The sequence below is a fragment of the Apodemus sylvaticus genome, chromosome 22 (genome assembly GCF_947179515.1).
Source record: "Apodemus sylvaticus chromosome 22, mApoSyl1.1, whole genome shotgun sequence".
NCBI lineage: Eukaryota > Metazoa > Chordata > Mammalia > Rodentia > Muridae > Apodemus > Apodemus sylvaticus.
The window spans coordinates 13,503,865-13,523,637 of record NC_067493.1 but is presented as its reverse complement, the minus strand read 5'-3'; the positions used below and the strand labels follow the sequence as shown (position 1 = coordinate 13,523,637).

The following is a 19,773-nucleotide window of genomic DNA, read 5'->3' as shown; positions in this document are numbered from 1 at the left end:
CCCTTAAATTCGTTACACTGGATCTCTCAAGCAGAAGCGGTGACATCTTTTAGACTCGTGTTGACAATGGGAATCAAGGTACGAGTGTTTTAAAAAACTCGACTTCTTGGCTCAGAATAATGTTGTTTGGTTTGGGAGTTAGGATTTGTTTGTTTGTTTGTTTGTTTGATTGTTTGTTTGTTTTGAGGGTGTAGTGGGACCACATATGGCCAGGAAATATTTACTAGTCTCAGAATTTTTAACCTAGGCTTAGAAATAAATCAGATTTTTAAAGGAAATCGGAGAAGGAACTACTTTTTTTGAACATTTTTTAAATCAATGTAGATCTTCCATTCTGTATGTATCTAACAGGATTGGAGCTTTATATTGGAGTTTATATAATTACATTTTGAATGGATTATGCTTATTTCCACAAACTCAGTAATAAGTTGCCAATAACAAAGGCATGAACTACTTTATTCTTGCTTTACTTTCAGCAGCAGTGACTGCTGGTAAGAATCACTTTGCAGTTTCTCTGTGTTACACTTTGGTGTGCATGGTTAACTGTGGTAGTTAGATCACTAATTGCAATATTGCCGTGGAAACCTATTATTAAAAGAGACATTTTTCAATACAGTTTTTGAAATATCCTTTCTAAAGTGAGTCATGAAAATAATGTTTCAATTACACATGAGATAGCACTGATTAGATTTGTCATTGTGATTTTTTAAACTCTGGTCTGGCAGTTTTCAGAAAACAAAAGAGACAATATTAGTAGTATCTATCAAAATTAGATTATATTTATTTTTAATGTGTTATGATATAATAAATGGGTGTGGCACTATGTAGCATATACAAGCACCACTTTTCATACCCATGTTTCTGAATACATTTTTATTCTTGGTTAAGATGAATAGAATTAATGAAATATTATAAATGGAAATTTTTCTGGTTCATGCTGTTGGTAACACAAAATGCATCTGAAGTGGGTGGACTCCTACCTTATCCACTAGGTTTGTGGAATGCCCAGCTACCATGACTGATGTGTTCCAGCTGTGTCCTGTGTGCTCACAAGAAGAATGACCACCTTTCTGTTGGTGAAAAGTTTAATTTCCTTTCACCACAAGACATCCTCAGTGCAACAGGGTCTCTGCTGCCTGCATTCAGAAAGCAAAGGTTTGTCTGGAAAATTACTAGAAGAAGCAACTTAAAATACTGAACAAGGTCATTTTCTGTGAAAGCAGATGGATACAGACACAAACACTGTCCCTCTGTTTGCAATGGGCTCATGGCTGTGTCTATACAGGAAGTTGAAGGATTCCTGAATGGCACATCAAGACCAGTATTTCAGGGCCCTTGGTGGTGGTGGTGGAGTCATTTGGAAAAGATCCCCCTCAAAGGCTTTTCCCAACCAGTATGGCCATTGTGATTTTAGGACCAGTCTCCAAAGCCTGCATGCCAAACCCATGGCTGCATGAAAAGAAATTAAATATTGAAGAAGTGGGAAAGGATTTTCAGCCCTGCATGATCAACCCCGTCCAGCTGACAGCTTTAAAACATTTATTTTGAGTGCAGGATGAGCTTGGTAGAAAGAAAATGGTGAGTCTTTGTATTCATTTATTTAAATATCTTATTTCTGTATCCATTTGACTTACAACTTTCATACCTAGGTGTGCAGGTGCCATGAGAGGCCACAGGGATCCATCTGGGCTGGAGCTGAAGTTACAGCTGTTTGTGGGCCTCCCTGTGGATGCTGGGAATAGAACCTGGGTGGTCCCCCGAAGCAGTCAGTGCTCTTAACCCCTGAGCCATCTCTGTAGTCCCAGTACTTTAGTTTAGACATGAGCAGGGAAATATAATGGGTCCTTAAAGCAGCAGATGATGCTTTATAGCAATGAGAGCTCTCGTTTGTGCCTCTCTAGTAGGATGCACAGGAGAACAGTCAGGTTTGCCTGGCCCATGTGTGTTCTCAACCACAAAGCTGCTGCTTTACTAGCTTTCCTTTATTTCTTTTTAAATGTAACAGTGAAAACAAACCTTTGCAGCGAGAGAATCTGAGTTTCAGAGGAAGTGAAGAAACAGGCTGAGACCTCAGAACTGCAGGGTGGACTAGAACTGAAGGCAGGCTCTCCACTGTTCCTTCCCTGCCCCTACATAATGTCATCTAAATCCTTCATTCCAAAGAACCCCGCCTTTGAACACATAATCTGGGGTCTATAATTAAGAAAAGGGTTCCCATCTAAAATTACGTGTGGACCAACAACCAATGTGGGTAAATGTTTGTGTGCATGGGTCGCTGGATGAAATGGTCTTGTAGATAAGTATTCAGTGGGTGCTTAAAGTTTTCTTACATTAATTTGTGTATGAGTGTTCGTGCACGTGTACCATGGTACAAGTATGGAGGCCAGAGGACAGTCTGGAGCATTCCAATTTCAGTTCTCTCCCTCTACATGTAGGATCTGGGTATTGAACCTGAGTTGTTAGGCTTGGTGGCAAGCGCCTTTTAACTGCTGAGCCATCTTGCTATCCCAGAAGTTGCTTTTGGCCCATGTTCTTAAAAAAAAAACTGATTTTATTTGGAAGGGTTTTCTTCAGTTTTTACTGTTAAAATTGTGAAGAGTTTTTGGACATAAGTTATTTTATGCAAGGTTTCTTGTCTTTTAATAAAAATAACCACCAAGTAACTGGGACCTATTATGATACAGGTATGTGTGTACAAGGATATGAATGTGTGTGTGTGTGTATGTGTGTGTGTATTTAAATGTATTTACATGTTTACATCATGGAAAATTGTCATTCTGGGACACTCTAGGACAGCAGGAAATCTTTTATTTCATATAATTTTTTAAAAGATTTATTTTTTTTTATAGATGTGAGTGCACTGTAGCTGTAGTGATGCTTGTGAGCCATCATGTGGTTGCTAAGAATTGAAATTTACTTGCTCTGGTTGGCCCCACTCCCCTTGGATTTAAGATTTATTTATTATTGTGTGTAAGCACACTGTAGCTGTTTTCAGACACACCAGAAGGGGGTGTCAGATCTTTTCCAGATCCTTGTGAACCACCATGTGGTTGCTGGGAATTAAACTCAGGACCTTCAGAAGAGCAGGCAGTGCTCTTAACCAGTGAGCCATCTCTCCAGCCCCTTATTCCATATAATTACAACTACTACTTACCAAGGAATTTATAATCTTTTTAGTAGAAATATTTGTATTTGCCAGACAATTTAACAATTTTATCAGACTCCTTAATTAGTCCAGGTTACTTATTTACCCAGGAGGTGACTACTTGAATTCTGTCTCATTTTATTTTTTGACTTCCTTTATTTCAGTCAAGTCTGCTTGGTTTTTCCCTCTGTTTTTTCCTTTCCTTTGCTAAGGTTTAAATACAGAGCTCTGCCCCTGCTAGGCAATCGCTGTCACTGAGCGACAGGCCCCTGCTCTATTTAAGATGCAGATGGTAGAGAGTCCTTTCACCTGTCATGGTAGCTGAGATGGGGGACAGGGGCGTCCTTACTGAGACTCCTAAATCAAAGAGCCAAGTTGAGGAACAGAAACATCCATACATTTCCCCAGGATTCGAAGCAGGACAGAAAGTAGATGCTATTAAAAACAAAGATAGGGGTCAGAAATATTTCAACCCCAAAACTGTAAAAATATGAATCCTCATGGAATTTTGTTTAAAGTCCAGATTCTGGGGCTGGAGAAATGGCTCAGAGGTTAAGAGCACCAAGTGCTCTTCCAGAGGTTCTGAGTTCAATTCCCAGCAAGCACATGGTGGCTCACAACCATCTGTGTTGTGATCTGATGCCCTCTTCTGGTGTGTCTGAAGACAGCAATGGTGTACTCACATACATTAAATAAATCTAAAAAATAATTTTAAAAAATCCAGATTCTGGACCCTCTACCCTGGGTTGTGGCTGAGAGTGTCACTAACTGGCACTGATTCTGTTGATGAGAAAGTGACACTTTAGAGTCTCAAAAAGAAAAGTGTCAAATTTTCAAAATATAAACAGAATATGTAAATATCACAAAAAGATAGACATTTATGTGTTCATTCTCATGAGGGTTAGTGAATAAACAGAATGGCTCCAAACCTCAAACCTTTCCCAGAGTTTCCCAATACATAGCTGTGGAGAACGGGGCACTGCATGGGTTCAAAGTCAGCACCTCGATGTTTATGATCTAATTGTCATGGTCTGAAGGCAGTGATTTCTAGAAACTTCATCGTGTGCATGTGTGTGTGTGCATGTGTGTGTGTGCATGTGCATGTGTGTGTGTGCATGTGCATGTGCATGTGTGTCTGTGGGCACTGCGCACATGAATTCATCTTGGGGTAATTAACATGAAAACCTTTGCTCTCTGGGCTCAGCACTCCAACTGAATTCACCACAAAGCAATCTTTCTCAATAGGGATATCAAAGACATTTTAAGCTACATCTCTTCCGTTGGGCATCTATCTGTAACCTTTTCTTTGGCAGCATTAAAAATTCTATTAACCTTAACCCCAAACATTGATCTACTGAGATTCCTTTCTGTCCAAAGAAGTGAGAGTTTCATATTTTATTTTCTCAGACAGAAGTGGGTTAAAGCAAATGGGTGGGGTGAGTGCCTGCACACAACTTAAATATCTCCTCTGTAGAAAACAGTTTAAAATATTATCTAGGTAGTCAGGCAGTGGTGACACATGCCTTTAATCCCAGCACTCTGGGAGGCAGAGGCAGGTGTATTTCTGAGTTTGAGGCCAGCCTGTTCTACAGATTGGCTTCTAGGACAGCCAAGGCAACACAGAGAAACAATATCTCGAAAAAATAAATAAATAATCTAGATTTTTATGTTTGTGTGTGTGTTCATGTTTTGTTTTGTTTTCGAGACAGCATCTTTTTTTGAAAAGATTTATTTATTTATTATATGTAAGTACACTGTACCTGTCTTCAGACACCCCAGAGGAGGGTATGAGATCTCATTAAGGATGGTTGTAAGTCACCATGTGGTTGCTGGGATTTGAACTCAGGACCTTTGAAAGAGCACTCAGTGCTCTTAACTGCTGAGCCATCTTTCCGGGCCCTTGAGCCAGCATCTTGCTATATTGTCCAGGCTAGAATCTGATTTCTTTTCCATAGATTTTAAGTCGAGTATGAAAGTACAGGCCTGGGACTCTGAGGCAGCAGAATCACGAATCTCATGCTACACAGCATGAACCTTCTTCTCTCTCTCTGAACCATATTCTAGAGTTGGAAACCAACTAACAGACTTTTCATTTGAAAATAAGTTTAGAGAAGAAATTTAAATATTCACTTGAGCACAGATTATCTTGGTATTTGGTTCTTTATACAGATTTCTTTGAGTAGAATATTTTAACAATCACACACACATACCACCATCACCACCACCACCACCATCACCATCACCACTAATTTGAGTAGAATATTTTAAACACACACACACACACACACACACACACACACACCACTACCACCACAATCACCACCAAAAAAAAATAAACCCTTATGGAATTTTCACTAAAGTTTGGAGTTGCATTTCTTAACCAAACAACATGTTTGGAATCTAGGGGAGTCCTACTTAGGTGGCTGAAAATGTAAACTTTTCCTACAGGGAGAGGCAGGGAACAGTCTTCTACAGACTTCATTAAGTTATTGGGGTAAATGAGAATGAGATAGATAGACAGACAGACAGACAGACAGATAGATAGATAGATAGATATATGAGAGAGAGAGAGAGAGACACACACACACACACATACAGAGAGAGAGAGAGAGAGAGAGAGAGAGAGAGAGAGTCCTGATTCATCTGTAAACTCCTTCTAAGGGAAATTGAAGCACAGTAATTTTATTCTTGGATTCTACAGTCTACTAACTTGGAAAGGAACCAATAAAGTTGAATTTTTCTAAATCAAACATGAATCTGGGTCAAGGTGTTTTTGTAAAGTGAGACTGTGAACTCTCCTTCAACTTGCAGCAGTATTTTAATATGCCCAAGCTTGGGTTTTTCTCATTGCATTAGGATTTTTTATTTGGTCTGGACCTAGCATCTGGAGGTACAGAGACACTTACTAATTCCAGGAGTTATAGTGAGATTTTTAGCTTGAAAAGAGGTGTTGAGGTTGGCTGGGGAAATAGCTCAGTGGTTAAGGTCATCTACTGCTCTTCCAGAGGAGCTGAGTTCTTTCCCAGAGCCTATGTCAGCTGGCTCACAAGCACCTGAAACTCCAGCTCCAGGGGATTGGGTGCCCTCCTCTGGCCTGTGTGGGTACTGCACTCATGTGTACATATCCACACAGACCTCCTAAGTTCACATAATTAAAAATCTTTGTAAAAATGGTTGTTGAATATTATTGCTTTCTCCTTCAAGGAAAATCACCCCCATATAACTAAGTCATTTCTTTTTCATTTAATTGTATTCATTTCTTGTTATTTTGCCAATTCTTTGTTCCTTGTTATGTATTCTTCCTTTGAACATTTCCTGGTATCAAGTCATCAAAATGGGAACTGTCTTAGTCGGGGTTTGTATTCCTGCAGAAACATCATGACCAAGAATCAAGTTTTGGGGACAAGGATTTATTCAGCTTACCCTTTCACATTATTGCTCATCACCAAAGGAAGTCTGGACTGGAACTGCATCATCTCGCCAAACTTCACACCAGCCTCACAGCCCTGTGACTTACATTCCAGAAAGAGCACTAAGCAGTAGCAGTGAGCAGACCTGAGCAAAAGTTTTCTGGACTCTACAGCAAGCTGGTCTGAACCTGTTTCCTCAGCTTTGAAGCCTGTTGTTTTCAGTAAGTCTCTTCATCCTCCAGATCATGACACTGTTTCAGAAAGTTTCCTCTAAGAAAATCTTGATGCCAAGAGACCATGTTCCCAGTGGTCAAAATGGCCATTAGCGAAGCTGCTTCCCTTTTGTGAGTTTTTGGTCTCAGGCACAGAGGTGGGGTCTGGGATCCCCCTTGTTCTCCCAATGTGAGTAGCTAACATGTACATGTTAAGATGTGGTGACACCCCAGAGATGGGATTGGAGCCCAGGACGTAAACCCACTGATGTTGCCTTACCTACTACTCAACTGGGATTTTTCTATCTGAGCATGCAAGTTCTGATTTGCTAAACTAAGCATGCTCCATGAACCCATCTCAATATTAGATGAGACAAGATGCAATAAATGTATGCATTGGACACACAGGTCAGGTGGGTCCAGTATAAGCCCCCCTTTTTTATCAGTCATAGCCTTGTTCTAAGTCCAGAAGCACATGAATTACACATTTCTGCTTGGAAGCTGCTTTCTGTGGTTAATGTGAAATTACATGTATTGGACCTGTCTTCATTACTCCCTCCCCAAGGCTTGATATTTAGTAATATTTCTCCCATTCATCCTCAAGTGAGATGCCCAGATCTCAGGTAATCACTGCAGCAACCCCAGGAGGTATGTGTGATAAGCTCTCCCATCACAGATCAGGACCAAAGATGGATGTAGAAGGATGAGGAGCATCTCCAAAGACAGTCACAGCTCAGGGACAGCAGTATGGTGCAGGACCAATGAGCTACAGATGAAGTGTGTCTGTGTTTGGCTCTCACATGTGCATATGTGTGTGCATGCATGTGTGTCTGCATGTTCAGTGAGACCGTGTATGTATAGTATATACATATGCATATACATTTGCTTATACATATACATGTGTCTGTATATAAGTGTGTCTCGGTTTATGTATATATGTATATAAGTGTGTCTGGATATATGCATGTGTACATGAATGTCTACATATATGTATATACGTATGTTTGTGTAAATATGTGTTGGTGTGTGCAAGCATGTATTTCTGTGTCTGTGCATGTATGTTTGGGTAAATTGTGTCTTTTTGTGTATTCATGAGTTTCAGTGTATACATATATATGTGCATATGTGTATATGGGTGTGTTTGCATATGTACGTGTATGTCTCATATATGTCTGTCTGTCTGTTTATGCAGCCATGTGTGTACAAGTATGTGCATTCTCACTAGAGTTTGGTAAAGAAAAACTATTGAGGATGTGCAAAATAGAGATTGCTTTTTTTTTGCAAGACAAAATAAAATATGGTTAGAAGCTTATTATCAGACTACAGAATTTAGGCCGTACACACTCAGTTTTTTCCAAAATTGCATTTTTATATTCTATTTTTCAAATTAGATTATTTAATAATTAGTGATTTTTTTATGATGATGCTCATGAATACTTTGGATGTATAACTTTAGCTAGAAAATGTTTAGTTGAGAATGGTCAAAGCCAGGTGACACATTTGAGAAATTTGAGTGGGCACTGGAGACATGTCTCAGCAGTTAACAGCACTGGCTGCTCTTCCAGAGGGTCTGGGTTCAGGTCCCAGCACCTACATGACAGCTCACAACCCATTGTAACTCCAGTTCCAGGTGATCTGGCCCCTCTGTGCAGACATACATGCAGGCAAAACACTAATGCACATAAATAAATTCTTAAAATGAAAGAAAAGCTTGACCAGCTTTAGTTTCTGCTTTTTGAACACTGAGGAAACAGGACTTCCTGACAAAGCATGCCCACGTGTACCTTACCTGCTGTAGCTAGTGAGCATTTGAATACCAATCAGAACAGCTGAGGAATGTCACCTTTGTTTGTACTTCATTTTAACCAATTACATTTAAAAGCCACACAGGGCTGTAAGATACTGCACTGGGAAAATTATCCAGGAATTAAAATAATAGATCATGAAGACATCAATAAGAGATCTTTTTTAAAAATTGCTTTTTGTATATGAATGGTTTACCTGTAATGAACATCTGTGTACCGCGTGCATGCAGTGCCCACAAAGGCCAGAAGGAGGAGTCATATCCTCTGGAACTGGAGTTCCAGATAGTTGTGAACAACCATGTGGGTACTAGGGACAGTGTCTTCCTTGAGAAGAGCAGCCAGTGTTGTTATCATCTGAATCATCTCTCTAGCCCCAAGAGATCATTTTTACAGTAAACCCAACAATATTATTTTTTGGAAGCCTGGTTTCTGCATCTTGGTCTTTCTTATCATTCTACCAGCTTGAAGCTAGATACTTCATCAGTTTTATGAAAAATTTGGCATAGAGAGAAATTGAATCAATGTAATAGACAAATCTGGAGCAATAGTCACTTTGGATAATAGCTGTAACTCTGGAAATTTTACCATCTCTGTGAATGTGTATGTCTATGTGCACGCGTATTGTATGTGTGAACTTGTGTGTTTGTGTTCATCTCTATGTCCATGTCGGTGGAAGCAGGAGTTTGACATGAGGATTCTTCCTCAGTCCCTCTGCTCTTAGTTTTTGTTGAGCTGTACTCTCTCTGAATCCAGTGCTCACCAAGCCATAAAACTGGCTTAGCATTGAGCTAGGGGCTCCTGCCTGATGCTAGGGTCTCTTAGTTTTCTTTTCTATTCCTGTGTTAGAACACTGACCAAAAACCATTTCAGAAAAGCCTTGATTTATCTCACTTTCAGATTACTGTCCCTCACAATGCCATAGGGACTTTTGCATAAGAATTCCCCTGCTGTCCATAGTAGTCAGTTGTAACGTGCTTATGATTCCTATGCTGCTAATTTCAAAAAACCCAGAAAGTAGAGACCTCTGTCCATGAGCTGTGATATGGGGCTCTAGAATCTGTTTCCCTAACTGTTAGGGGCACTGCTGAGACCAAGACCTCCAGGTCACAGTCACATAGTTTATACTGTTCACCACTGTTGGTATTTGCCCAATTACTGCAACATCAGTGGCTTGCTTTACCTATGTCCAGGTGGCCTGCCAGGGCTCCCTTCCTGTGATTGACCTGTTTGTCTCAGAGATGCAGTCTACAGGTAGACAAGAGTAGATTGTACCACTTAGGAAATGAACTATATCCTTTAAGATGAATAAAGAGATTATTTTTATTAAAATCCAAACACAAAGAAAAATCAACAATCAAAGCAACAATATGAAAGAAAATAAACAAATAAAAGGATATACTTTAAAGAAATAAAAACTGGTTAGGTGGGAACCACTGCTGATTACAAATCAGAAGATAATTGTCCTAGCTATATATCCACCTCAGGCAGTGGGAAAAAACATTCTGGTTCACCTAATTGCACAACAGAATGTAGAAATAGGTGCCCAGAAGCTGAAACATTGGCACCCATGTCTGCAGACACATCTGCAGCCATATCTGCAGACACAACTGCAGACACATCTGCAGACACAACTTCAGACACATCTGCGGCCATATCTGAGGCCATATCTGCAGACCCATCTGCAGATACATCTGCAGACACATCTGCGGCCATATCTGCGGCCATATCTGCAGACACATCTGCAGACACATCAGTGGCCATATCTGAGGCCATATCTGCAGACCCATCTGCAGATACATCTATAGGTGACTGTGTATCAGGTGATGTGGGCAGAGCTGGATCTGAACTTGGAAGCTGCACTGGACCAACTTCTGGCTCAAATGGTTCCAGAGGTGTTGTTTCCAAGAGCGCAGTGTCCTCTCGGGGTGGCAGGTCTCCCTGTGGCTCTGCCTCAGAAGCTGGCCTCACCGTCAGACTCTCTTGCATCACTGAGGCATCCTGCACTGGGGGCTCTGCTGGTGTTGTTGCACAAGCTAAAGGGAGAAGGAGAAGGGATTTCAGTGAAGACCTAGGATGGTGTGAGTTTCCAAGATGGCATTGATGGTCATACAAGACCTTTTCATGCCAGAGTATCTACTGTCCTCTACTCACAGTGGGACATCTTACCTGACTGTTGTGCAGCCCTGGCTTCAGGCCAAAGCTCTGGAGAATTCCCTGGTGGAACCCATCACAAAAACTCCATCCTACCTTGCCAGGCAACCCACCCCAGGTCTCCTCACCTTTCTCAAGCTTTAGCTTTTTGGCCTCCTCCTCCTCCAGAACTGAGAGCAGCTCCGTGGCTCGGGCATGTACTTCTTCAGAAGGCACATTGAGCTTCACGTAGGTCATTAATCGCCTGACGACGGCCATGTCTGGGTCCTTACTAAAACTATCAGGAAATTTCTCAAACCAGCGGGATAGAAAACTGAATATGTCGCTGTGGGGAAGAGGAGGATGGAGGGAAGTGGAGTCAGAAGCCTGGCCTTGCTTCACCAGTGGAGCCGTGGCCCCCAACAGATGAGGCAGTAACTGCCACCCTGCCTACTCATAGGAATAGTGGTCAGGAGTGTGAGGTTATGTGGAGAGGGCTCCAGACACATTGTGTCTCTTGGATGAAAGATGGTGCTGGGCTTTAATGGTGATGGATTCAAACAGGGCCCTTCAGATTCCATCCTTGCCTCTGCTCCTCAGAACCATGGAGTCCATTAGAGACCTCCATTTTTATCCACCAACAGGTGACCTCTCAAGTACCATCCCTCTAGTGGTGATCCACAAATCAGGGCACCTTTCAAGCCTTTAGCCCTCAGCACTAACCACAACCACCCCATGGTACAAAAAGGCCCTTACCACCCTCCTCCGCACACACACCACAGATGGGCCCTTACCTCCCTTTTCTCTCCCCATCATCGAGCACATCCCACTGCACAGATTGTCTCTTACCTCAATTTCACCTGAAACCCACTCACCTCTTTGTTTGCTGGTCCTCCAGTGAGTCAGGCTGGAAGGATGCATACCTGTGGCATTATATCAGGGTGTCAAACTTAAGGCCTTGTTCCCCGACTACTAATAGATCTACAGGGAGCTACTTGAATCTGAAGAATCTAGAAAGGGAGTGGGGATCCTGGGTGCTCTCTGCCCTGCTCTGATTTCCATGCTGAGGTCCTGTGTCATGAGATGTTCAGTCAATGTGTGGAAGCCTCACTGCTCCCTACTAGGGCTCTTGCTCGGTTCCAGGCTTCTTGTGTGGTCCCCCAGGGACCCTTGTATGGTTCCATTAATCCCATATAGGTCTGATATGGCCTAGAGCCTTTTATAAAAATGGGAAAGGATCTCTGCCCAAGGCACAAGTAAGGGCAGTGCTTGACACTCCCTGCTGACAGTGGAAGACAACAGGGGACCCCCAACCCCACATGTGGCCATGTCACTTTGTAGGTTCAGTCCAGGACCAACACTGCCAGGGTACAATAAACCTTGTTCTGAGGGAGCACAGAGGCCTGAAGAAGAGCACATCCATCCTAAACCCATGTTGCCTGTAGCCACTCACATTGTCATTATCAGGTCCAGCACCTCCCAGGTGGTAACATACTTGTGGTAAACAGTAAGAAAAATGCTGATCGAGAGGTGGTCGTTGTACCGAACTGCAGTTGGTAAATACTCTACCATTTGTTCAATATATTCTGTGGTTCTATAGTTGAACCTGGGGGGCTTGGGCAGAGAGTCTGTCTTCTTTTTATTCTGAGGATAGACCTAGGAAGGCAAAGGTATTTAAATGTACAAACTCTGAGAGACAGCATTAATCCATTACTGTACCCTGAAGAGTGAGCATAAAAGAATGTTCCTTAGTGTCTCACAGGAACACACACCCAGGCAGGGACCTCAGAGAATCAGGGGGACCAACCAGAAAGTTCCCTGCTAAAGGCTCTCCTCTGTTACCTCAGGATCCCTGGGGGATACGCGCCAGCAGTGTGTCAGAGGGCGTATCCAACGTCTCCAAATGTGGCCAAGGGGACCACTCTTAGCTTTTTTGTGGTCAGCGCCACTTGAACGCCAGAAACAAGAGAACATCCTTCTGTCTCAAGCACCTCCAGACAAATAAGTCAGGTAAGGCTACTGCTGGCCTCTGGTTACCTGGTAACCTGCATTCTGAGTTCCATCTGTACCGTTAGGTAAGTGAGGTCACTTCCTGAGGTCCTCCAGTGTGAACCCCTCATCATAGGTTTTCTCTAGTGGTTACCAGTACTGCAAACTGCTGTCTTTTTTTTCCTATGTATACAATTTGACACAGTGGTGTCCATAAGCTCATGTTGCTACACTGCCTGGGAAGCCTGGCATCAGGGTGAGCCTCAGTTTTGAGAAGGCAGGCAGAAGTTTCCAAACCATCCCCTCTGTACCACAAGCATCCCAGAAAAAAAGCATTTTCCTCTTAGGGTCTTCTCACAATCCTGACCTGCTCCCTGAAGATGGGTTTCCTAGTATGTCATCATGTGTATATAATGACCAAAGCCCTCTACCTTGGAAACATCCTAATAGTGTTACAAGAGGTAAAGGCACACATGAGCACTTGTGCCCATTCACATACACATGTGCACACAAAAGGCTACACACACACACACATACACACACACACACACACACACACACACACACTCACAAACCCAGGGACACACAGATCTTCCATTTACCTATGCCCAGGAACATGTCAGTGTAGAGCAGGCCATCCTAGGTGGGCATAATTATTATGTGGTGGAGGTTAGTGTTGGGGTAACAAACTTTAGCAAAGTGTATGTTTTCAATTTAATGTGACTTTCTCTTAGGGGAGTGATCAAGACTCCTCTCTTTTTCTATGTGTCCTAGTGTTTGTCCCCCTTGGGCTTCCACAGGCAACAGAGTGCTTCTTCTTTGTTCCCAGACAATACCTGACTGGGTTCTGGTTGGCAGGGTGTCCCACATGCACTGCTCAAACCAACATTCCCTACCCCGAGGAAAAACAATGCACTAACACGAAGACTTTGGAAGACCTTCCATATCCTAAATCTTTGATGAGTACTTTAAAATATATTGATAGGTCAGTCTCAGATGGTTGAAGGGAAATGAAAAAAGTAATCCTTCTGTGCAAAAACAGACAATGAAAGAAGGAAAAATAGAGGAGCTTGTGGTTCCTAGATTTTATACAAATATCAATCATTGGTATACACAGCATGAAACTCTCTTGGGAGGTAAATAGAATCAATGGAGTCCAATGGGGATAGAGGATGTATGGTTGTGAGCTGCCTGGTGGGTGCAAGGAATTGAACCCAGGACCTCTGCCCTAGCAGCCAGTGCCCTTAACAGCTGAGCCATCTCTCAGGATCATTTTTAGTGATCAGAGTACTCCATTTTATAAATCACAATATTGTCCAGTGCCACCCAGCAGAAAGTTTCCAGCTGGGTTATTGGATATAACGTGGTAGTGAGTGTCATTAATTGGTGATTAACATCACCAATGTGAGGTGATGACCATCCTATTCTTGAGAGCTCATTGCAGATTGATAGAATTGACCCCAGGATACAGGTGGGCTTCCCACCAGATGAGGTCTCAAGGGTCCAAAGTCTACATGACTTTGGTCTGCCAAGGGGTTCTATATTGTCTGCCAGCTGGGAGAACAGTGGTCTGGCTTCCCCACAGCATGGAGGTGGAGACCCACTAGAAGGCCTCTCAGAGCCTGGCCTTAGAAGCCAGTCATGCTGTGGAGCAGTAACAAAAACCCAACAGCTTCAAGGGAGGGAAGCATAGTACTCCTGGTCATAGGTAATAAAAAGTTCTAGAACAAATGATTTGTACAGCCTACTCTGGTTATACTAATAGAGCCTGACAAACGTTGGAGAACATATGTTTTTTTTTATTTTTAACTAAGGTTTGATAAATTGTGCACACAGGAAATTGTACAAATTCTCTCCCAGCAGCAATGTGAGGAGGGATAAATATCTTTAACAACAGGTTAATTGACAAAAATGGACTGAGTGCCTGTGAGTGAGTCTCTTCCCAAGAATAGAATGCTGCATCGTGTGGCCACTAGAGGGCGGTGGTTTTCCATGAAAGCACAAGGAGGACCTCCCTGACTTGTGTGCTAGCAACTTAGTTACATTGCAGAGAGGGATGGGGCTTGGGGTGGCCACTGCAGTGAGCTCAACAGAACAGGATTGGGGCAGAGGCTTCATTCCTGTCTTTGATGCCCTTGATAGGTAGTGAAGATGAAATCAGATAATGTACCTTTCAGGTTATCTTATTCTCTGCAGAGCAAGGGGACCCTGCTGCTGTGAAAGTTGCCAATCCCATCTCCTGCAGAAGCATGAGCCTAAGCAGGACTGACAGTTCCTTTTCTGCTGCAGAGGGTGAAGAGGATAATTAATGGAAGTTCTCCAGAGGCATATTTCCAGACAGATTCAGCTTTACCTAGGAATGCAGGGGCATGTCCGTGTTCAAGGCCATGGTAGCCCTTATATATTCTGGGTGGGTCTGGTTGACAGCTCCTTTCCAACCTGTGTTCATATAAAGTCCATGTTCACTTACACAGGGTGGGGCTGAGACATCAGCTCCATCTTGTCTGGCTCCTTCTGTTTTCCCAGGGGAGCCACAGGAGAATGGCTGAGCATCCCAGGGAAACTGTTGCGGCTTCTCTGATCCAGGATGCCACCAGCCACCAGCCAGAAATGCTTGTTTCCTGACACCCCAGCTCCTCAAATATCTGCTCCTGTCCCCCTGACATCCACCAGAGGGCATATAGACAGGGAAGCCTCCAGGGTTTTTAGGGTCAGAGTCTGTGCCCTGAAAGCCCTATGATCCTAGAGTGTGGCAAACCATTTTCCATGGTTTGACAAAAGTGAGGAACAGAAAGAGCCTGGTTATGATATTGAGCGACTTTTCCCCAGTGCTCAGGAGGCAGAGGCAGGTGGATGCCTGTGAATTCTACATAATGAGTTCCAACAGAGTCAAGCTATATAATGGACTCTCTCAAGATCAAAAAACAAAGAAAAAACAAAAAGTAGCAATGAAAGGAGATGTGATTCTAGTCAGCACACTGGAAAGAGGAATAAATAGTGTGCTCCAAGGTCACCACACCCCAACTTAGGGTCCTCACATGAGAGTTCCTTTGTAATACAGAGCAAGAAGTGTACAACAGCAACAAGTGACCAGAACTCTGGGAGGCTTTTGTGGGAGTCAAGTTTCTCCTCCTGCCAGTACCAGGCCCCATGCCTGCAGTAAACTCCCCAAGGGATTCCAAATGTTTCTGGTGTGCCTGCTTTGGTTTTCCAGTATCTCAAGGGAGGGGCACAGTGTCTCTTTGGAGTGTCTTCACTTTTTCCAAGTCAGTTATGTTTCCCCAGTCTTCCTTTGTACAGGTCAGACTTGAGTGATGATGCTCATATCCAAAACTAACAACATAAATGTAATAGAAGTGGGAACCTGGATTAGTGTAAAATTAATTATTTTTCAATTAAATCTAAGTAATAAATTAATCTGTCATCAGTATTTCTTTTATTTGGTTGTCCCCAACCACCACACAAAAAAGTAAGGTTTATTAAAATAGACTTGAGTCAAATATTGAGCAAATATCACTTCATTCTAACCCTTCAAGCTCCTCAGGGCTCCTCACAGACACCATCTCCACATTACTTGCATTTTTTTATCCTCTCTTGATCCAAGTCTTCTCTCCTGATGCTTTTTGTACCTCTCCTCATGGTTCCACTCTTTCACTTCCTGTCTCTATAGCTACCTGTCCTAGAATAGGAAATCCCACCATCTCTCCTCTAAAGCTCTGGATTGGCTCATTGGCCTTTATTGACGAGGCCGAGAATGAATGAGGAGCAATGAGCATCTAAGAATAAACAACAGATCTATGTCAGGATGGAACCCAGATAGTGGGATAGAAAACCCAGCATTAGAAATAACACAAGAGTAAATCTTACACAGGGTACAAAAACAATATCCATACAGATTAGAGCACATTCAAGGTGTTCCCAGCCAACCATATACCAGAATCTCTGCTCTATACTCTTTTGGTTTTAGATGCTGTTGATACAACTAGTACTATTGTCTCCATTTTGTTTTTGACTTGGGGACAAATGGAGCCCTGAAGCACATGCAGGCTTCAAAATCTTAGTCTCCTCTGCCCTGGCTTCTCGAGTACGGAGTCACAGCTGTGCTGGTTAGTTTCTTGTCAACTTGATATGGCATCTGGGAAGTTAGATTTGACAGTCATGGGGAAGAGGCTTGAAGAGCAGCCAAGGAAATATCTCCATTGGGGTGGCTTTCAGGCAAGGGTGTGCTTCCTTTTCTTGACTAATGATTGACATGGGAGGGCTCAGCTCACTGTAGGAGGTGCTACTCCCAGGCACATGGCTTTGGGTTGCAAAAGAAATCAAGCTTAGAGGCCAAGTGGAGCAAGCAAATAAGCAGTGCTCCCTGTGGCCTCTGCTTCAGCTCCTGCCTCTAGGTTCCCGCACTGAGTTCCTGCCCTAGGATCCCTTAGCGGTGGTCTGTGACAAGGAAATGGAAGTCAAATAAATCCATTCCTCCCCAAGTCGTTGTTGGTCAGTGTTTTATCACAACTATAGAAACCTAAGAATTGTGACAGGTAAAGGTTGCATTGCCCAGCAAGATTCCATCGTGTTTGGTGGTCCCTTGTTCTTGAAATAGTCTCTGGACACTTCACAGATCATTGGTCTTGTTTTCTCTTATCTGTCTGTCACCACTGAGAAGAGATCTCTTCCATCTGTTCTGATCTCCCACTGGGAAAGAAAGTGCCATGTGTCAAGGAGCCAGGACCCATAAAACCCCACATTAAAGGACATGATTTGAAAGTTTGCAAGAAAACAAATTTATTTCCTTTCATTTAATTTTTGTGGGTGTTTTACTGCCCATGTGAATGCAGTTCCTGTAGAGGCCAGAAGAGGGCATGGGATCCCCTGAACTAGATTACATCAGGTTGTGAGCCTTCATGAGGGCACTGTGAACTTAACCTGGTTCCTTGGAAGAGCAGCCAGTGCTCCAGATCCCTGAGCCATCTCTCCATCCTCTAAGCTCAAACACTTAGAGAAAACTTCTGATGCCCTCCTTAGGTGTCCAGTACCTTTCAATTAGTTACACACACACACACACACACATACACACAAATCACTACCACCAGTACCACCACCACCACCAGAAAAAAAAAAACACTTATGGAATTTTCAGTAAAGTTTGGAGATGCATTTCTTAACCAAATAACATATTTTAAGTCTAGGGGAGTCCTACATGGGTGGCTGAAATTGTAAACTTTTCCTACAGGGAGAGGCAGGGACCAGTCTTGAGGTTATTGGGGTAAATGAGAGAAAGCGAGAAAGAGAGAGGGGGGGGGAGAGAGAGAGAGAGAGAGAGAGAGAGAGAGAGAGAGAGAGAGAGATGCTCCTGATCCAACTGTAGCCTCCTTCTAAGGGTCATTTGAAACACAGTAAATTTATTCTTGCATTCTACAGTCTACTACTTGGAAAGGAACAAATAAAGTTGAGTTTTTCTAAATCAAACATGAATCTGGGCCAAGGTGTTTTTGTAAACTGAGACTGTGAACTCTCCTTCAGTGTGCAGTAGTATTTTAATATACCTAAGCTTGAGTTTTTCTCATTGCATTAGAATTGTTGTTATTGTCTGGGCCTACTGTTCAGAGGTATAGAGGCATTTCCTAATCCCAGGATTCTTACAAGCTACATTTTTAGCGTGAAAAGGTGTGTTGAGGTTGGCTGGGGAAATAGCTCAGTGGTTAAGGTCATCTACTGCTCTTCCAGAGGAGCTGAGTTCTTTCCCAGAGCCTATGTCAGCTGGCTCACAAGCACCTGAAACTCCAGCTCCAGGGGATTGGGTGCCCATTTCTGGCCTCTGTGGACACTGCACTCATGTGCACATACCCTCACAGACCTCACAAGTACACATAATTAAAAATCTTTGAAAAAAATAGTTGTTGAATATTATTGCTTTCTTCTTCAAGGAAAATCACCCCCAAATTACCTAAATCATTTATTTTTTATTTAATTGTATTCATTTCTTGTTATTTTCCCAATTCTTTGTTCCTTGTTATTTATTCTTCTTTTGAACATTTCCTGGCATCAAGTCATCAAAATGGGAACTGTCTTAGTCAGGATTTCTATTACTACATAAACATCATGATCAAGAATTGAGAATCCTCCCTTGTGGAGGAAAGGGTTTATTTAGCTTAGACTTCCACCTTGCTATTTATCACCAAAAGAAGTCAGGACTGGAACTCAAGCAGGTCAGGAAGCAGGAGTTGATGCAGAGGCCATAGAGGGATGTTACTGACTTTCTTCCCCTGGCTTGCTCAGCTTGCTTTCTTATATAACCCAAGAGCACCAGCCCAGTGATGGCAACACCCACAAAGGGCCCTCCCCCTTGATCACTAATTGAGAAAATGCCTTACAGCTGGATCTCATGGAGGCACTTTCCCAACTGAAGTTCCTTTCTCTGTGATAACTCCAGATTGTGTCAAGTTGACACACAAAACCACTCAGTACAGGATCCATCAGTCACTAACAGAATACTTCATGGGTAGAGAGAAGTGTGAGTTGCCAGTGTTGTGGTGAACAATGGCTCTTTGAGGGTGGCCAATTACCACCACCACCACCATCACCACCTCATGGGTACATACTCCAGAGAAACTACAGACTGTCCCCAGGCTTATTGCTTAAAACTCAGAGAGTGAGGCCCTGTGATCCATGGTTAGCACCCCATGGTTTCTGGTTTACAGGTTGAATCCCAGTATCACATGAGTTTGCTGGTGACATTAACATCTCTGTACCATAGGGACCTTCTGGAGTCATTCTGCCACATTGGTGCCAAACAGCCCTTGGAGATGAATGTGGTCTTGGTTTGTAGGTTCTGCTCACACTGGTTACTGTTTGCAGGATGTTACATCAACCTCAACTGAACTCCAGCTGCCACAAGTTCTGAGCCACTGTCACCTGATGCCTGATGTCCCTTAGACAGAATGCAATTCAGCAATGAGAGCCATTGGCACTACAGAGCCTGGTCTTTCTGTGAGTGCCTGGACATTCTAGTTGGACTTCATCCAGGCATCTTCTGTCCATCCACACCTGCCTTCTCTAGTCCTGAGATGGCATACATGTGAATGCAT

The 19,773-nt window shown here is 42.9% G+C and overlaps 1 protein-coding gene across 1 annotated transcript; it reads right to left on the bottom strand.

Annotated features, from left to right (window-relative positions):
• Window positions 1–9,752: 9,752 nt before the first annotated feature.
• On the bottom strand, window positions 9,753–12,676 carry LOC127673304 (clumping factor B-like). The gene is given in 7 exon segments (XM_052168881.1): window positions 9,753–9,832; window positions 9,835–9,846; window positions 10,084–10,605; window positions 10,852–11,048; window positions 11,578–11,625; window positions 12,156–12,358; window positions 12,545–12,676. Coding segments are annotated over 7 exon segments (1,194 nt in total).
• Window positions 12,677–19,773: the final 7,097 nt, after the last annotated feature.